General features: G+C 38.4%; 1 protein-coding gene across 1 annotated transcript in view; it reads left to right on the forward strand.

The window, feature by feature from the left end:
• The window catches only part of LOC139659570 (protein eyes shut homolog), a gene marked incomplete at its 3' end in the record, with an annotated part of 119,778 nt that overhangs the window by 86,920 nt on the left and 11,492 nt on the right, over window positions 1-21,366 (forward strand). Inside the window, exons 11-17 of the mRNA XM_071537878.1 lie at window positions 1,867-1,971; window positions 6,514-6,653; window positions 8,741-8,904; window positions 9,061-9,314; window positions 11,446-11,550; window positions 16,700-16,822; window positions 19,085-19,198. Of these exons, the coding sequence (XP_071393979.1) occupies window positions 1,867-1,971; window positions 6,514-6,653; window positions 8,741-8,904; window positions 9,061-9,314; window positions 11,446-11,550; window positions 16,700-16,822; window positions 19,085-19,198 (1,005 nt within the window). The remainder of the gene's footprint in view (window positions 1-1,866; window positions 1,972-6,513; window positions 6,654-8,740; window positions 8,905-9,060; window positions 9,315-11,445; window positions 11,551-16,699; window positions 16,823-19,084; window positions 19,199-21,366) is intronic.

Genomic DNA, 21,366 nt, shown 5'->3' on the forward strand with positions numbered 1-21,366 from the left:
AGCTGAAATCTGTTGCCACTTCAGTAATGGAAAATTGTCTCTTACACCATGGCAGGTCTTAGTGACTGATAGAATTCATCATTTTCTGGCATCTTGGGATTTTTGCTTTGGAATTTCGAGCCATGCCGCCTAGAAAGGCCAATTTAATTTCAAGCCTTGCCTGGAAACCCCACAAACCTATATCATAGATCATAACTCAGGATGCATTACTCAAGCCCTGGCATTCGAGTTTCATTTTGGAAGGCTTTATTTTTCAGGGAACAACAACTGTTGCCATGCATTTCACTGGTTTCATTCATATAGACATTGAGAAGGTAACAACTAGTGTTGAAATGATTAGTCGATTAATCGATTAGCTAACATATTTTTGATAATAGATTAAGTAAAAATACCAAACATTTGCTGGTTACAGCTTCACAACTACTAAGTGGTCTCCATTTCATATCATTATAAAATTAATACTTTGGTGTTTTTTTGGCTGCTGGTCAGACTAAGTAACCAATTTTAAGGCATCACTTTGGTAACTCTGGTAACATCTGGTGACATTTTATAGACAAAATGATTGATAATAATTACAATAATTGTTAGTTACAGCCCTAGTAACAAACAACATGTACCAAAAAAAAAACAGAGTTAATTCTTAAGAGTTGTCATGATAAGGCCTTTGCATTTGAATATTTATCTGGCTTAGTTCTCTCAGAAAAACAAGTGAAATGCATATGAAGCAAAACAAAGCTTATTGATTTTAAAGAACCTGTAAAATGAATAATGAATGTGCAGAAGAGCAAGAGCATTTTGCCAAAATTCAACACTAACAGAGGCGCCTGAAGAACCTTCAGTTGATATTGACCATAATAGGCCATTCATTACCATTGTTGAGGTATTTGAATATTTCTAGATTCCTGCTTTAAGGAAGTGTGCAATAATAACATTTTGCAATATAAATCACTCATCCATATCATTAAAGATTCTTTTTTTTTATCCCATGCTAGCAGTGCTACATGATGTAAGTTCTTCCTCCATAATTGATTTTTTTCATAGCCATAATTGAGGATAGGCGTTTCTCTGTTTTTAGTAGGACAAATTTGTATAATTTGCTGTAGCACAGCATGGCATATTTTGTATATAATGGCCTGTAGAATCTACTGTGCAGATGATATCAATCATAGTGTTTGTGCTGTAGCGTGAGGTTGCCACTGTCAAGAAGGAACTTTCACTACATGTCGTTGCAGCTCTGTTATTGATGACAGCACATTTTAAATTAATAACCTCCACTGGAATACCCCCACCCCCCACCCCAGTGGAAGAACCAGCAGCTGCTGAGGCAGCTGAGCACCGAACAAGTCCAACAAACAACCTGCGTCACCTACCTCATCTGCTCTCTTCAGCCGGCGCAGTATCACTATTAAGTGTCCATTTTCTTTACAAGAAAGCAAGCCTGTTTAACTGATGATACATTTTCTGTACCATTCGTCATTGCCTTTCCATATGCTCACCATCTCAAACATTACAGAGTTCGGTCTATACTTCTACACTAAATAGGAAACCCCACAACAGAAGCAGATCGACTCTACAGCATCTTAGTAAAGGAACGTTTGTAGCCTAATTTTGTGACATTTTCAGGAGAAAAGGGACTCAAAGTGTTGCACGCAACACTCAACAAATATGGTAAAATAATTAATTTGCCAAGGAGCCTCCAATTCCTACAGCCATTTTTTACAGTAGAAGGGGGCCTATGGCACGGCTGTATTTTAATAATACAATGGACAATTAAGGACAGGTACCCACTAGTTAGATTATATTTCATATTTTAAACCTCATAATACAAATACCACTAATTGCAACATTTTTCACCCCTGTTCTCAGGAACCCACTGCCAAACGGAAATCAACGAGTGTGACTCCAACCCCTGTCAGCACAATGGCACATGCTCCGACTTGGTTGGATACTACAAATGCCAGTGTCCCACAGGTACGTTGGGCTGTGGCCAAAAACTAGTTATGTCATAACATTTAAGTGATAACTTTTAAAGCACGGCTAGGTCTGGCACCAATGTTGCAGACCTTTTAACCTTGTGTGCAGTGAGAGTGGCCTAAGATCCTCGGCCAGGGCCCTTCTGGCTATTTCACAGTGTAGACTCAATACAAAAGGTAATTAGCTTTTGCCATTGGGGTCTCCAGACTGTAGAACAACCTGCCTAAGGAACTTCGGCCAGAGAAGTCATGCAGTTCATAACACACATTTATACATACTTTTATGTACTGTATGTCATGAAATGTATTGAATTTTCTTCATTTCTATTCATTTTTTTTGTTCTTTTAATTTTTTTTGTTTATTTAAATTTACAGTATGTTTTTTTTCTATTTTGCTTTGTTGTTTATGTAGGCGTAAAACATTTTGTTGATGCACTTTCTCTATAATGTGCATGCTGGATTCCACAGCATTTATCGTATGCCATGTAGTATGGTTAGCATATGATAAATGCCAGTCTCTCCACTGTTCGCTGCTGAGATGTCAAGCTTTCTAAACAACCAGTCCAGTCTGTATTCTCTGTTTTGGTGGAAGTGCTTCACATCCCCGGGCATTATACCCAAGATCCCCCCCCCCCCCCGAACTTCTCTCAGTTTCATTTGCGCAACCAAGAAACCTCTGCAACGGAGACCAAAAAGGCTAATGCCTAAGCCAAAAAGGCCAATGACAAAGTCCACTTCAACCCAACACAGAGTGAACATTGCTGCAGCAAAGGTGGAGGTAGCTTAGGACTCTGAAAAACTTCCAAGACCGGTGCGGAGTTGCATTGTTGGGCAGGTAAGCAACCTATGATGTAGCTAGGTAAAGTTAGCCACACAAGCTCGCTAGCTAACGTTTCGTGTTGATGCAACATAGCAAACGTTAGCTCGCCACAGCTTCACTGCGCATAAATTAATATCTGTCAAGCAAAATGCTCACAAACAATCTGTTGCTAGCAAGCAGCTAAATGGTTTTAGGTAAAGTTGGTTCGCGTTACCTACAGCATGAGCTGCTAGACTTCTGTTAGCTGATAGCTATCTTCGCTAACTATTCCATCTTCTACTTGACTTGCTGTATAATTGTTCTGTAACTCTGTGGAATGTTCTAAACATTTATAACAGTTTGCAGTAGGATATGTTACCGCTTCACTTAATATTTCTGAACTGTAACGCTACTTGGCCTACTTGGCTAGGTGGTGTCTGTTGTGAAAACACCAGTTCATACTTAATGTCAATTTCAGCCAACGTAGCTCACAGTGATGGGAGGGGTGAGAGAGGTTGGGGCGGAGCTGGGGGCTTTGGCTGAGACCTGTGGAGGAGGACGCAGGTTTGCTGTTGTTGTAGTTCCTATGGCTGCCGTTAGATGTTACCAAAGAGTCCAAATAACTGATTGTTCTGGCTTAAGTATCTTAGAAATGCCTTATAAAGCGTTTTAACTTAATGGTAAATGCTCATAAGCACATCTATAAATTTTTATACTTAGACCCTCCAAAACCTGCAATTAGTCAGTTATGATTAACTCAGTAGGCTATTAAAGCATCTCTCTCTCTCTCTCTCTCTCTCTCGCTCTCTCTCTCTCTCTCTCTCTCTCTCTCTCTCTGTGTCTCTCCCTCTCCCTCCATGATTAATTCCATGATTGGTTAATAGCTCCATCATTCACTGTTGCACAGCATCATGGGTGACAGTCTTATTATATGACTTACTGGATAGCAATTTCCTAATGTCTACTTGTGGAATCTGCAAACATGGAAAATGGTGTATTATCCAGTCATTTCAAGTGTACAGATGTTGGAGAAATATTTGCCTAATAAATCTTTCGAAAATTTGTAATACTGAAAAAGTCTGCTGATCAGCACACTATTGATCAGCATATACTGCACAATGTAGCAGCTCACATTATCCACAGTGCCTCTTCACAACCCTGGACTGTGATTGACAGCTGAGAAAAATCACCAAGCTCATTGCCAGAGCTCAGCAGTGCAACCAAATTGTGTCAGTGTTACATTATGAAACCTCCATTAATATAATTTTCCAGTAATTGTTTATTTTGCTTCACCGGCTGAGTCCGAATTTACACTCATTGATGCAAACTGATGGACCACTCCCAGGAGCGGCATGCTGTTGGCAGGGCAGAGTTTGCCTCCTTGGCAGCTGCTCTTACTTGCTTTCATTGAAAGTAATACTGCCCATACAAATCAAGACATTGTAGGCTGCTCATCTTGGTGACCAGGGAATGTCAGTTTTTCTCACAAGAACTTACCTCAGGGAAGCTGTTATTTTTAGCAGATGTTTCTTGCTCTTTGGGGAAATGTAACATTGATGATAATGAAACATTGTGTTCACATACTCTTTTTCAATACAACATTAAAGGACAATACCAGTGTTAATGACAAATGGGTCAAAGAGCCTCCACTTTAACCTCATCAGGTGCTGAATGAAGGCACAATGTAGCCACTGTCTGAAGTGACACTTGGAGGTTAGCATGGTATTTTCGTCAACTGATGATTTGTGTGGGACTTCATATGAACTTCATATGAACTCGAGGACTTGTGGTAATGATAAAGTCAGCACAAAATTTCTACCAAATATGTCAGTATTTTGAAAGGTTCTGAATGGCCTGAAGTATTACCAATTAGCAATGCAATAATGACTTCTAACCTACATGTCAAAAACACTGGTAATGAAAAAGCTCACTTTAAAGCCTCTCAATTAAATAAAAGTTTTTAAACTCAATTCTGTCTTGGTTCAAGAGCTATATTTAAGTATGCTTTACAAAAAAGAGGGCTCTAAGAGGGCTTTTGATAAAGGCTTTCAGGGAACCTTTTTCATTCATTTTTACTCAAAGGATTTCGTGAGGAAATTAGTATCATAGTATCATAGTAGTGACACAGTAGTGACAAAAATGATAAAAACTGGAACTAAACCTCAATAATTAGTCAGTCCATGCAAATGTTCATGGATCTAGAACATTAGGATAAATTTTCATGTACATCTTTTTTTCTCTGGGCATAAAGGGTTCTACATTTTGTAATACACAGGATCTGAAGTAACTATCCTTTGTGCTATGTGGGTGAGCATCTATGTGGAAACCTGGCTTGAATGTTAGAGGAAACGGGGTGGGCTGAGGGCTGTGTCATTGGTGTTATCAAGTGGGAACCTCCCATCACAGATGTCTAGTTGAATTAGGCCCATGACAACTCCAGAAGGCTCAACAGTAGGTTATCGTGTCCCCCCCCCCCACCTCCCACCCCTTATACCCGCTCTCAACACTGATCTGAACTGTACTCTACCCTGTTTCTATACTTAGGCATGTACATTTTTCACAGAATAACCTACAATTACTGTATTTCCCTCTCGTTGTTGATATCAGCAATAAGTCTAATGGGACAAATGATGCTGCTTGTTGACACAGCCTGATTAACAGTTCAAAAACCGAACTGTACTAACAATCCTAGGCTAAAGGGACAGCTGGCCCTCCTGGCTTGAAACGACCCGCCCAGCAGTTCTGAAACTGAATTGTATCAGCAAACAGTATGCTTAATCATGCAAGACAATTATACTTAGAGCTGAGAATGATGTATGACTGTTGACTTCTGTTATAGCTATGCCATCATATGACATTTATCTCCTGTCTTAGCCATGAGATAGATTTCCATACCTTGAACACCAGCTGGCGTCTTTTCTTCTCAGCCAGAGCTACTGGCTGCTCTTTTCAACTGCTTCAGAAGCTGCCTTTGTGGCCTGCCGTAATCCCTGATCATGAATCCCCAACTCCCTGAGTAAACTAGTACTGGATGTGGCCACAAATCCATGGCAACTAACTTCCACAGGGCGTTCCCTGGCTTTCCAGCCTGGCTATTAAGCCCCGGCTGCTAGCTCTGTGTACATCTAAGCTTCTTCCTTTCATATGCCTCAACTACTGCATCTTCGCATGGTAATGTGAGTTCTTCAAAGTAAACAAGACCACATTACTAAGTCAGGTCTTAAGTGCCGACTATCTCTGGTGGAACTGTAAGTTGATGGTCTATGTTTACTTGCTTTTTCCAATGCCTAACTGTACTATCTTAGTACCTATATTTTTTTCCTGACTGGCTCAACTTTATGTATGAAGCCAATTTGATGCACAGGGCTCACTCTCCTAACTAATCAATTTATGTTAGTTTACTCTCAATTAGGTTGCTAGGGACTTCAGCACTAAAACACTTGGGAATATCAAGGTGGAGTCATACATGTAAGACTTCTGAAGAAAGGGCTCTACATCAGAAACGGCTTTTACATTACATCAATAAGTCTTTTCCTACATGGACAAGCCAGAAAATCTGTTATGTTGCTAAGTGGCACTTTGTTTTTTATTAAGAGTGTAGTAGAGCTGGTCTGGTACAGTTGATCTCATTATGACATGATTTAGAAATGGAGAAACAACACGGATTGCAGATTACACTCCTCTCTTTGCTGGTCATGTATTGCATCAATTCTATTATCTATATTTCATCTTTTCCTGCAGGTTTTCTGGGAGAGGATTGTGAGGTGGATATAGATGCTTGTGCTCTGCCCAACAACACTTGTCCACCAAAGACCCAGTGTTTGGATCTTCCTGATGGCTTTAAGTATACCTGCCGTGTACCCTGCCCTCAAAACATTCAAGTGGGTACAAAAATCTTAATGGACAATATTGATGTCACACATTTTTGTCCTCATCCACTGGTCTCTCTTCTCATGTTAACCATTGCTGTTTACCATTTCAGCTTATTTACAAGTCACTATTTCACTAGAAGATCCAATACATTTTCAAAGTGCATTAAAATACCACCCAGTCTTCAGTTTATGTCTCCAGGTATTCCATTATTGCAACCACTTTTTTGTTATTAATTGTGCCTTTCATGAGGACGGGGTGAGGTGACCAGCTGTTAAGGATACCTTGGAATCATTTTCTACTTGGATGCATTTTAATGACAGTGACCCCATATCAGCATTTTGGGGCATTTGCACACGTCAGAATTCAATTTCTGGAAACAATTTTCATGTATTCTGTACAATAGAAACAGCAATATTATCGCAACAACAGGTAACCATAATCAATAAATCTCTTGAGAGAGATTTATGGCGTTTTCACACCTAGTTCCTTTAAAGCAGTTATTTCGAAGCCAGGTGCAGTTTCCCCCTTAGTTTGTCATATAAGAACACAACAGTCGCACTCGGCTGCAGGCCAAAACAATCTGATACCTTGTTGGGAGGGTGGTCTCAGTACATTTCCCAAAGAGCCGTAGCGCACTTTGTTTGGAATGAGAACCTGATCTGACCATGATCGGGCCCAACTACAGGAAGCACTATGCATTATGGGATAAACACAAGAGTCTAATATCTCAGAAACATATTAAATAGGAAAGTAGAAAATATTCACAGTTGTTTAACCTGCAGGAGCTTCAGCAGAATCCAGTGTTTGTAAGTGAAAAGGTATCAATTATTTATCCCGAATCTCATCTATAAACAGTGGGATAATCCTTTGTTATACATGAGGACGACAATAAGCACAATTCCCAGAGGAAGATTGACAGCAAATCAATGATCCATAAATGCAGCTGATGCTGATGTTTTTTTCTGGTTTTCCCTGGAAGAAAGTCCTAGCAAATTCCTGACTAATGAAGGAAATGACTGCTCCCACATGACTTTTGTAGGTAAATGTTGCTGTCTGAAACATAGTGGAACCAATGCATAAATGCAGCAAAGTAACAGATTCAGACCAAAGCAAATGGACTGTAGGTTTGTAAACACCCTTAGTTGTATTCCTTGGGAGCTATACCTATAAAGTATGTAAGGGTGGTGATTTTTAGTCACTGAAGGTGAGAAAAACTTATGTTTGTGTGCCAGCCAGGTACTGTATGTATATAAGGTACACATTCGAATCAGTGAGGCACATTTCTCTTTCTCCCTTTCGAATGTGGTTGGTTGTGTTGAGAAATGCATCTTGCAGATTTATAAGCAGTCATGGGACTTGGTAGAAGACAAAGGTGGAATCGTGTGATTGTTTGTCAGGCTTGTGCTTATGGCATGCACAAAGGGAGCGCATTTCCGGGGTTGAGAAGGCCTCTACCACCTGACACGGATGACTGCTACTGAAGATTTGCAATGTCTGTATTTTTTGTTTACTTGAGTTTCTTTTTGTATGGATGAATCATCCTTCTGCATAAAAAAATAAAATAAACCCGAACAGAGGAGTTTCTACAGATGACAGATGGAGCTGATCACTCACTGTGGAGCAAGGCTTGTGTTGGCCCCTTTACAGAAATGCCATGATGTCTGCATTATACATCTTCCCACCAGCCAGCTCTTCCTCTGTCCCTTTGTTTCTCACTACTATATATACACATGTACCAGCTAGCATTCATTTCTTTTGTTAGAGCTTTTGTGAGGTTTAGCCCTCAACGGCCATTGATCTTTTCTTGCAGCACATGACATGGGTATTACATGGAATACTCAATGAAATCTAGCATAGAGCATGAATCAGTATTCATGAGTGTGCCGTGTGGCTGTAATGAAGCTCGTTTTCAGACAGCCAGGGGCAAGAAATGATTAGGAGTTGCATTGTGAAGTGACGGTTATATTGTTGTCCAGATTGGGCTCAGTGCAGCCTGAGATATTACCATAAAAGGTGAAGTGATTTCATTTTTGCACACAAAGCAGTTTCATATTTCATGGCATATGTATGTGATGACTCTATTTTCTATCAACAGCCATGTGCCAATAGAGGACGTTGTCTGCTGAATAGTGCCAGGAGCTACAGCTGTGTCTGCACACCTGGTTGGTCTGGTCGGAACTGCCAGATAAATGTCAATGATTGTGTTCAACACTGGTGTCAGAATGGAGCCACTTGTGTGGATGAGATTGATGGATACAGGTGAGTGTTGAAATCTTGATTGTCTTCAGGCTTTTTAGGCACCAGAATGTCAATTATTGTGAAAGCCGTTGACATTTACTATTCTCTTTCCTTGAGGGATGTTAAGAATTACTGTACATACACAGTATCAAGAAATTCTCTTTAATGTGTTGCTAGCTGCCTTTGTCCCAGAGGATACACAGGAGTCTACTGTGAAGTGGACATTGATTACTGTGTTGGGCATCACTGCTCTGAACATGGTGTTTGCCTGGACCAGCAATATAACTTCACCTGCCGCTGCATGCTTGGATTTGAGGGGTCGCTCTGTGAACTGGAAACAGATGAGTGCAACAGCTTCCCCTGCGCAAGTGGTGCCACCTGTGTGGACCTAATCAGCGATTATCAGTGCCACTGTCCCCCTGGGTTTGAGGGTATGATACCAAATTTCTGATTTGAACATGAGCTTATTTCCTGCTCTTAACATGGCCAGATATATCAGACATGATGCAGCATTCAAACAGAAAAATCATCAAAGCTTGCTTAAGATCATTGAACATATAGTATCTCTTCATGTTGAATTGTGATGCAACGTTAAGAAAAAAGTGAAGATTTATGAGAATTATGTTGCATAAAAAATCCAAGTCAGGCCAAAACATTAAAAACAGCACCTACAGCAATCAGCAATCTGGCTTTATCAGAATGCATGTTAGCGGTTTGAGCAGATGTGCAGGCTAAGATATTTTTTGCCCTGGTCTCACTGATTTACTGTTGCCATATATCGGCTTAAGATGGAAATTATTACAATGAGTATTGATTTGAATACTGAAGTTCATAGGTATTTCCCTAGTGTGAGTAAAAAAACATGAAACATTTCTTGTGTATTGGTTGGGTAGGTGATTTCTGTGTTTGCACATCATTATGCAGTTGAATTGGCGTTAGTGTCTTAAAAAAAAAACCTGGTTTCATGTCATAATGAACAACATTGTATGAATGTAATTCAGTCAAATTGCTGAACAACTATTTAGAACTTGTTTTTTTTTTACTGCACAAAATAAAAGCTCCACACACTCATCAATGCTGATACAAAAGTCAGTTCAGCTTTCATAACATTTATGTAACACCTAGGCTGTGATTGACAAACGTTTTTAAGGCAAGTCTGTCAAAATAGAAGTTCCCCATGTCATCTGAATATAATTGAGATTAAAACATGCAGATTCAAGACTGTAAAAAAGTCAATACTGTGGTGTCCCCTGAAATTACTAATTATGCCTGCAAAGATCAGAAATATGCAAATATAGATAAATCTGTTAACTGGTTAGCTATTGGAAATTTAAAGTAGTTTGGCTATTTCATTGACTTTAGGAATAAAGTGGATAGCTAGCATTACCAAAGGGCATTGCATAATTAAATGTAGTCATGGGAGATCTTAATGGCTAAGTTAATCGCAGTAGTGCAATGATGGTGTAGCCAGGTAAATTATTTAAGATTGGCTAGTATGAGGAGCTGGGCTCAGAAACATATGATCTATGTGAGTTATTTGACGCCATTTCGTGTCACCACGGTGAATAGTCTAATTGGGGCCCATTAGGCTGTTAGTAAGCGGTATCTTAATCTAGCCATTGATATGAGTAGCTTACATGATTAACAAAGTGCTAGTCAGTGTAGAGGGCAGAAGTGCAATCACCTTTTAGTCTTGAGTTTAGACTAGAGGACTGTTCAAAGGGCCTTGCCTAAGGATCTCAGGCTGCACTCTGGCTCATAGACAACCAAGAGGTCTGAAATATAGCCAGGGACAAAACATTTCAGTAAAATATTAATTCAATTTTATATCTAACTATCTAACTGTTATCCTGTGGAGAGATGCTAAAATTGGGATGCACCATTTACAATCCAAACTGCAGTGTTGTGAACACACAATCATGTATGCAGAAATTCAGGAGATGCTACAGATAGGTATTTTGGCACAGAGCCAAATGAATCAGCGATAATCAGCTGCTTTATGAAATAAATGTCTGTCTGCAATAAGCCAGGTGCTCTTCATTGTCGAGCCAATAAGCTCCAGGGCCATTAATGGAAATGCTGTTGCAAATGTTATGAATGTTTCTATGGTTTGAATTAATATTCATGCATTAGAGCTTCACAACATTTAAATGAAGTAATATCTAGATTGCCACAGTGGCAACTGAGTTTGTAAGTTGTTATAGTTGCTGGAGACAAATTTCCACAGCTATACCCCCAGTGACATTAGACAGAGCTGGAATATCTTCATGCCACTCAATTCAATTCAATTCAATTCAATGTGCTTTATCGGCATGAAAGTTCACAGACAATATTGCCAAAGCATCAAGATGAATATCAGTCTAGGTGTGTGTGTGTGTGTGTGTGTGTGTGTGAGAGTCAGTGCGGATCAGTAAACTATGTGAAGGAATTAATGTTTGTTGGTAACAAGGGTTACACACATTTTATATGCAGTACACAATAACATTCAAAGAGAAAAATAAATAAAATAAAATAAAAGTGTATTGGTCACGCACTGTTCATGCCACTCTCTTCATCCTACAGGAAGGACCTGCTCACAGGATGTTAATGATTGCTGGTCACAGCCTTGTCTAAATGGAGGCTCATGTATGGATCTGATTAATGACTACATTTGTCATTGTCCTTTCGGTAAGTACCAACTACTTGTGTATTATTATGCTGATAATGTTTAAAATATACTTTGCCATGAATAGCCTATTCTGTGTACCATGGGAATGGGAGTATAAAGTTTATTTCTCGTACATTTGCTCAGTTTTTTCACTTTGATCTCTGTTTGTGGGTGGCATTAGCCTTAAAGTGATATTTCATTTTCGTATAACATTTGTTATTTTTGTCTCACATCTCACCTCATATCATGAGGGTTCATAAAATTACACCGTTATGTGACACCCTAAGCCAAGGTCAGGGCCAGTGTCCTATAAATTCAGTTTTGATGCCGATGGTCATTTTTCATGTTTTGTACAAAATGCAATCACAAAGATATGAATCAGCTGGTCTTATTGCACTTTGAACACTGTTGTGTTAACATGCTGAAATAAGCACCCAAAAAAGGCTCAACAATACAATGACAAAGAACAGACAAATAAAGGAAACTATCATAGAGTTAGCTCTTATACTTACCAGTTCAATGCAGAGTCGGCTCGGGTAGTAAATATTCCAACCATGTTGTGCCATGTTAAGATTTGAAACAAACGTACTTAATGATAAAAATGAAAGGGTTCATAATTGTATGTTTATAGAAGTTTAAAAACCATATTGGTAGACCATTAAAGAACACAAAGGACTGTTCACCTCAAATGTCTAAGAATGCTAAGAATTTTAAGCTAAGCATTTCAATAAAATTTGAGTTTTTAATGGTCTTGGAAAGCTAGCTAAGCATTCCTGAGTGTTTTGGTTGCCTCAGTTGTTTCCTGTGGTCAGTTTTTACCTTTTTGTATAATAATGCAATTCTCATCTCACCTTAGTTCCCCCACTTAAATCAGTTATCAGTTACATAAATCAGATATCTGTTATGGCTCTGATTAGTCATAACAAAGGTTTGTTGAGTTTATATATGATTTTGGGCTGTTTAGATGCATCTGCTTTTGGCTTTGGAAGCCTGTACAATAGCATTGCTAAGTGATTCAAACACGATTTGTTTCATAATCTTCTCATATTTGGCAAAGGTGTTATTTCCCCCTGTGACCCATTTACACTCCGCTGTGCTTTGCACTGTGCACACCACTGTGTACTACACCAAACAGCGATAAGCCTACATCGACTCATCCATATATGCTACAGTATTTAATTGGGTGAAGCTTTCATTTCAATTTTCACAAATCGACAGCGCTACAGGATGGTGACTGCAGGGGATCAAGTCATATCCATTTCTTTGTTTGCTGGGCCGAACCCACAACTGGCAACTAGCCCGAGCAGTGGGTTCGTCCTCTGTTAAAGGACTACACCGACTTTTTGGCAGTTTGGCCCATTGGTCACCTCACCCAATATGTGACGAAAGGATTAGCATCATAATCATCTCTGTGCGTCCTAGATAGTTATGTCCGGTGCACATGCAAGGACGCACTTAAGCATACAGTATGTTAAATAATCATAGGCAACTATCATTATCCTATAAGTGAGAAAATGAGAACTTGCAGCAGCTCCAAGGATGGTTAGTTAATTTTAATGGCATGCATCTAAGCATGCCAGGCTTGTTTAGGAGACTGATAAAATAGACATAAAATCTGCCGTAAAATACACTCTTTGGAACTACTTTCAATGGCAAAAGATCTCTCTTCCGCGCGACTTCAAATATAACTTGTTTTGTTTACATAGGAAGTGAGCGAGACTGCTAAAGTTTTTTGTGCTGTTGATTTGTGGACTTCACTAATTATGAAAATTTAGATTTTGTTTTCAGAAGTTAAGAATCTACAGGCCATAGAATAAAAGCCAATACCAACCTTGGATCACTAAAAAGTCTATGTTCATATTTTGGATAACACTAATCGCCTATGATTACTTAACATACTGTATGCTAAAGTGTCAGCATGCACACCAGACAGAACTATTTCCTTAACTTTTTCCTCAAACAACTTAATAAGCCGGCTGTAAACACTTTGCGATCTCAGGAAAGTAGTTCCGTAGCACCGAAAATAGTCCCCGGCGTAATGAAGAATTTGTTCCCATTTGAATTTGATTTGGTAATAACTACAATAGCTTGACTTTTTGTGGTAACAGTGAGGGATTTTAAAATTGAAACTATGTCTTTGTGAGCTGTATTTCAAGGTTTTTAGCTATTATTTTTTTTAGTTTTTAGCTACAATTGGAGCCAATGACTTCCGGGTTGGCGGCTAAAAACGGTACGTGGGAAGTCAGAAAGTAACGGGAGTAGAGCAAAGGCATTGTTGATTTTGTTATTTTCATAGGATTTGTTGACGGTAAGCAATGCAGTAAAAAACACTGGCCTTATCCTTTAAGCAAGCGACCTGTTAAGCAAGTTTGTATATGTGAGACATTTTGAAATGCACATGTCCAGGCCATGATCCATCCATCACAGGCGTGAGGTGTTACACTTTGCTACTGATGTTGCTACCAGCGCTCCTGCTGGTAATAGTATACTTAATCACTACTTGAGTGTGCAAACCATAATGGCTCAGCCACCACGTAGCAAACCTATTGTTTATTATGTCTGTGGTCTCATCATATTTTGGTAGTGGCATTCTAACTCCACATCTGATATCAAACAGCCACAATCCCCAAAACAGGATTTACAGGACATACATTTGAAAAAGTCCACAAAACATAGGTGTTAATAGGGCACAGCGTACACTTGAGGCACTATTTTGTTTTGTAAATATGTTCCCAAAAGGCATAGGTGCTGCATATAGGTTAACTCAGATATTATATGCCTACTGTACATTTGCATTCTTTTGAAAATGCACCTGTAAAGTGTTTTAACAAGTTGTTTGAATTAGATATACAGAAACAATACCCCCCCTCCATTTTTTATCTTTGTACAGTATGTTCTAGTTTCACTGTCCCCCAGTCCCTTAGCTAAATATGTGTCTATTTCACTGTGCAATAAATCAACAAAAATGCTGTGGGAGTCATTAAAACATTCACGGCCACAAAACATGTAATGCACCTGTTACGTCACTCTCATATTATGGAGAGAGCAAATGCATCAGTGTAAATTTTCTGCTCATAATACTTCTCTGCCATTTGCTTGAATTTGATTTGGGCGAAAACAGAACACCAATGTGTCATTAAAGCCTCCATTATTGTTTTGGTTTCAGTGACAGATTTATAGACAGGTGTGTTTGTCTTTTCAGAAATTGAATTAGATAAGTGGTCTGTCATGTATGCTTGGTTCTCCCTGCCAGATCACATGAAAAAAATATGACACTATCACAATTTTGCACTGTTTCCAATCCCATTCACCATTTTCAGACCCACTTAAGCCCCCTGCTCCCTTTAGGCAGCTATATGTCTATGTTGTCCATTTCCATCTATACTGTAAAGCTATACTTGGAATATGCTGTTAAAACATACATAATATTATAAATATTGAAACATGAATTTTCATTATTAGTAGTACTATTAATAGTAGTAGTAGTATTTTTATTTTATTATTTTGTAATGATTATTATTTGGTTGGGATTTAGGTGGGACAATTGTAACAGAAATAGACTGCACAAGGTCAATCCTGGTTTCTAACCATACATCACAATCTCATTTATTATATTGACTTAACTGAATTTGGTGATTTCTCGCCAAGAACATGATTTTCAGTTCAGTGATGCATCAAGAGCAGTGCAGAGGACAGCTAATTAAATATGCTGATGAAGAGCAGTTCACAGAGCCAAGGAACATAGTTATGGCCCATGGTTATTATCATCAAGCATTCAATAAAGATATAGACAATGTTGTGCATGGGCTGCCTTTAACATATATAAGAAAACATTTGCTTACAATATAGTGTATCATTTTACCATGCATTTTACGATTAACTGATAACCACAATGTGTTTCACTCGCTTTACTTGCCTTTCACTCTGCCTTTGAGTTCAACTAAGCTACTAGTAGCTGTCAGATAGAATAGGAAGTCCCATTTGGAGATGGTGACACTGTAAATGTGACATTCCTTCATGCAACATTAACCTCAGAGTGAATTGCATGCACAATTGGTTATTAAACACTTCTGAAACACTTTCTTGGAGGCAATAGCTGTCCATTAACTAGTCAAGGCAATACATAATATGATGGGAAAAGGGTAGTTGGAAGGTCATCAGACATGTAGATGAATCTGGTAATGTAAAGTACACTGCTCTGAATACAGGTTACAAAGTAAAGAAAATTGAGATTACTTACAGTTAAAGGAACTACATAATGGTAATGGAAATTAATGGTTTCCTATCTGTATATTCAGGTCTTGATAAAACAGATCTCCACTTGCATTGAAATATTTCACTACTTTGCCAGTGAATGAGACCCACTTTACAAACACTGACCGCACGCAGGATGATTTGATGGAGCTATGGGCACATTGTTCCAGTTTAGAGGTTTCTGGTTTAAAGAGTTTTCTGGTTAACACTACTATGAAATTCAGTTCATTGTGGTGTAAAAGCTCAAATATTCTAGGACTCCGCAAAGTCACTCTCCCACTTACTGAAGCAGCTCTAACTTTAGCTCTGTATTCTTTAAGATTTCACATATTGGAGTCTTTGTTATGGGCAGTGTTTACCAAAAGTGGTTGAACAGTCCAATCATAGAAGAAACATATTAATTCTGTTTTAGGATTTTCACTTTAAGCCATCTTCATTTGTACATACACACATAATGAGTACAGCATCTATCTGTGCATTATTTAAAACCAAAGTTATTGACATGGGTATCTATCAATGACATGCAGACGAGTGTGATGTACATCAGCTTGGTAGGATCGGTCTTTGTCAATGATTCACTCAATTAGCATACTGCATAGCAGGTTGACTGCCAGAGGAAGAATCAATGCCCCATAAATCTGTTGAATAAAAGGTGTCTTTACCTAATAAAACATAAAACAGCCATAAATGTGTTTTGCATCCTGAAATATGTGTTTTACTCTCATTTTGTGAATTCAATCTTTATGGCTTAATACCCGAGGTTTTGGAGAATTTTCCTAGTGCATTCACCCATATCATATTTGAGAGCACTGTGCCATGTCCTTTACTCAGTTTGTAATGCTAACTGCCCTTTTTTTGCATCTTTTACAGTCCATACGTTTAGAAACTGCCTGGTTGACCATGTTTTTGTTTCAGGATTCAAGGGAAAAGACTGTTCTGTGGATATTGACCTTTGCTCATTTGGATTGTGCAGTGAACATACATTTATATGCACCGAGACCAAGGATGGGCAGAATGTCACTTGCACATGTGAGAAAGGTGAGCCAGACCTTTACCTGGTGATACACATATAAAAACCGACACACGGTGAGACTGAGATTCACACACTGTGTGCATTCTCTCATGCGTACGTCAGGTCCACTGTACTGCAGGAGTATGGTGCTGTTCAGTGAAAATTCGTTTTAACAGTACTGCAGCTTCAGGTAGTGTTCAGCTGTCTATACTCTATACTTAGACTATGGAATCTAGGAAACAGGAACCTTTCTAAAGTGTCAATTGCTGCCTGACGATATCCTCTCTAGCTCTGGGTATCATTAAAAAAATGTCAGTACCAATATTGGTACTTAATTGGTACATTATTATCTTTTTAATGCTTTGTGTGCATGAACTCTTTGCATCTAGAGTGACCTGTCTGACAAATCAAACTGCTCTTAAGGTGACTCACGCAGATGACACCAAATTTATCTCAGTCAAAATTAGATAAGTGCTAGTTTTCCTCCATTATGGTGGCAGCTTCATCACAGCATTAGCTGCCAATGGTAAAAGGGATAACACTGGAGAGAGGCGAAGAGGCTAGATGGGTACAAGAGGCTGGAGTATCCAGGCTCTCAGTGCCACCATACTTTCTCAGGTCATGGCTGTATGTAAATAACACTATACACGAGTACTGATGTGATCTATGAGACAAATAAAGCAATTTATTCCTGGATGCAATTAACTAAGGGACTTGAAATGAAGACATTTTTCCTGCCAAACCAATCATTATTCTATCAGCAGTCGAAACTACTCCACACCAGCTCTGGCATCTTTTTTCATTTGAATGGCTATTACATAGTAGTTCATGTAACCCAATCAATAACCGTAACTTCATTACTCCTGTTGCACTTATGCTTGACATATGTCAAAGTGAAGGATTGTGAGCGATTCCTTATGTAAATGAAAGCAACCTGCAGTGAGCTGCTCTCTGCAGATCACTTCTCAAGGGCAAACCGTGAGATGCAGTCCTGTCTAGATGTTTCAGGTTGGCAGTCTTGGCATCAATGTTATCTACTGCCGTAGTACCTTGCCTGCCAAGTTAACCTAATGGGAAGATGTGTAATATGTTGGAAACATGGATGTCAAACATGTATCATACATGTATCTCATACTCTCCTAAGTATTTTCACTATGGATCCTACACTCAATGACCTTTGTGACTTTGTACTTACTAAATAATACCATTAAACTGAGAATATTTGGTGGATTTGACATTTCATGGAAGAAGGAGAGTGGTTCGACACAATTATGTACCATATATATGAATTGTGGAAAAAGTCAGGAAATTCTGGCTCATTATGAAAGTTGTTGGGAAATTGTCTCTAAAGATTTTTAAATCATTTAACTTTCTCTCTTGAAGAACAGATTTTGCAGGAAAATAATTGTTTGTTGTAACAGCTTTTTGCAAACCAAAAGATGTTTTTGACAGCAGCATCTTTTTGTTTTTCATTAGCTCTTCTTTCAGAGGAACAACTGTCTTTGCAGTGCAACACTTATTTTTGCCATAAAATTACTTGTGGTTCAAAAGCTGTTTTTGCATCAAAACCCGTTTTTGCCATGCGACAGTTGTTATTGTCATCCAACAGGTTTTTGCAACGTGTTAGTTGTTTTGTTTTTTTCAGCACTGCAGTATTTTGCAGTAAAACTGCTTATTCTGCACCAATACAGCTTTTGTGACAGCTCTTTTTGTATTCATGTTTCCTTTTTGGTAATTGTAATTAGAATCTAGGGCCACTGTGCTTTGTTTAGTCCTTGGCTGACTATATGAAACACTCAACATGTACACACACAACAAATGAGATTACTCTATAGATTCTAACTAGAAATGTTAGGTTATATCCACATGTAGTGTGTATAGTAAGAAAATAATGTACCTTAGGTTTACTTTTTCTCCTTTCCTTTTACTTTATGGCGTGTGTGTGTGTGTGTGTGAGAGAGAGAGAGAGAGCTTGTGCATGTATTTGTTTCATGTGGTTCTTTTTGTGTGTATAGATTGGCTTTGATCTTAAAAATCACTGGATTTGGCTTGTTTAATGTGATAAATCAGCGGGGCAATGACTGGCGCTTATTAAACATGATTAAATGATCCAGTGGGCTATGTCTGCATGTGCACAGCAAGCTCTTTGAATCAATACTAGCTTTGAAAAGCAGCTTTTGTTTGTCAAAACAAAGTCATACTGATCCTAATTGGCTGAGGAATGAAACCAACCAAAAGAATTCCAATAACGATGTTTTTTTTTTGTTTTTTTTTTACGTGCGCTGCAGGCTTTGGAGGGCCATTTTGTGATGTAAATCTCAATGAGTGTGAATCCAAGCCATGCCAGAATGGTGGTGTTTGTGTGGATGGTATTGACCTGTATCAGTGCTTCTGCTCAGAGGGTAAGTTCCAATGCCTTCAGATCCCCCAACAGCCTTGATGATACTGGTCATTATGGGCCCCATTCAGACTTTGGGTATGTCCGTTTTTAAGTGTGCGCCCCACTTTGCCGATCACAACGCTGTGAGTTATGCACAGGGATATGCAGCCTCCTGCAGGATGTGCATTTGATTGGGATGGGACGATATGCTTTTCTCACGATACGATTTGATACGCGATATGGGGTTCACAATTCAATACAGTCACGATACAATGTAAAAAATAAAAGTTCAATGACAAAGTATGACTGTGCAGAATTATGTTTATTTCTGAGCCACACATCTTACTAGCAATGGCCAATTGTTTACATTCTTGCCAGAATGTAAACAACAATGTAAAAAAATCATTACAAAGTACAAATAATATAATTTGGACGGACAGCTTGTGAAATTGTGATGGGCAAGCCGTCTCATTTGTGATTACTACAACAGAATAAAATGTAGCTAATGTTGAGGTTCTTTTTTCTGCCCCACGATACGTACACTAAAAAGTAAATTACAATGCATGAATTCAATTAAAAATAAACATTAAAGATGCATTCAGTGATATATTGCAGTATCACGGCCTAAATCATTTTAGATTGTGTTAAGTATATTTTATGTTTTTCCCAATTAATGTCCCATGGGCAAATTTCCAATTCAATCACCACCATCCTAAACCAAAGTGAACTAAACATGTACAAAATGTAAGGGCAAGTCCATGGCCCAATTTTCCATCATACTGATGGGAAGGACAAACAATCCAAGGTTTTTAAATAAACCAATGCACAAGCGATGGCACATCCAAAACCCTCATTGCACACATCGAATAGTGTGATTCTGAATAGGAATAGCGTGATTTAAGTGTCTTAACTGTACATGGTCTTACTTGGGCCCCATGATCTTAACTGCTAGAATTAGAAATCCCAAATATTTCAGTGAGATATGGGTCAGGCCTAGATAGGACTTAATACTTCAGACTATCATCATTATTTGACATCCTTTTCATGCTATCAAGATGAGAACATTTTTTTATGAATTGTTGTTGCAGCAGGCATGTAGCATATCTGAAAATGTACCTTAAATGCTTTGATATCTAATGAAAAGCAACATACCGTATTTGACAAAAATGCTATGCCAACTGATGTCAGATTCATCAGAAGCTGTATTATAGCTGTTGTTTGGAGCAAATATATTTTAAAACATTTTTTTTTATTCCTTTTTTTTTTTCAATGTTGTTGCAGTCCATAAAAAAATGCCCCATCATACTGCATACACTTATTCCACTACTTCGGTTTTTTCTGTGTGTCATGAAATGTTTAAATGCTGATGATGCTGTTTGCTACTCATCTATGATGATTTTCAATTACATCTTTCCTTAATTTCCCTGGCTTGCTGTCCAATACCCTTCATGTTTACAAATATTTACTATATATTACTCTGATCGCATAAAATCATCTCCACACTTAAATGCCTAATTCGTGTCAGAAATTGGTCAGAGTCACTCGTATCATTAGAGTAAGAGGGAATAAATCTCTGCTATTTTCCCAATAATTTCTTGGTTCAGTTGACATCCTACCTGTGAGACATACCTCTGATTAAACCTTGATTGCGGGTGAAGACTGTTATGCATTATTAATGAAGTCAGGATAATTGTCAAATTTTATGACATGGAGAGAGGTGGAAATTGGTTCCATGGTCAGTTTGAGAAATGATGAGAATTTGACCTGCACCGATGGTGCTGATAGCCAAGCATTAGTCATGGGCCTCCTGTAGCCGCAGCGTGTGACAGTGCTAATGATAGTCATTTTGTAGCGTGACCATGCGGTGGAATATATTTATGGGAGAATAAAATGTCAGAAATTGGAATACCGCACTCTCTTTTACTTCATGACATTAACCTTTTATTTTTTTTAAACATCAAATGTGCTGATATAACTTAGAATTAATGGCCTGAAAATAATCAGTAATCAGTTACACTCTTAAACAAATATAGAATTTTATTTCCTCAAATGCAGATTGTGGAGCAGTGCACTCTCAATAGTATGCACTTGTTTATTTGTGTTGCCCTTGCAATAAAAATTCATATAAAGTTTCACAACAGCAATAAATTGCTTTTGAGTGTAATTTGATACTAAGCAGTGTTGTGTCTG

The sequence above is a fragment of the Centroberyx affinis genome, unplaced genomic scaffold (genome assembly GCF_046629955.1).
Source record: "Centroberyx affinis isolate AG114_WGS23_722 - 3 ecotype Tasmania unplaced genomic scaffold, CSIRO-AGI_Caff_v1 ptg003143l_1, whole genome shotgun sequence".
Taxonomy (NCBI): domain Eukaryota; kingdom Metazoa; phylum Chordata; class Actinopteri; order Beryciformes; family Berycidae; genus Centroberyx; species Centroberyx affinis.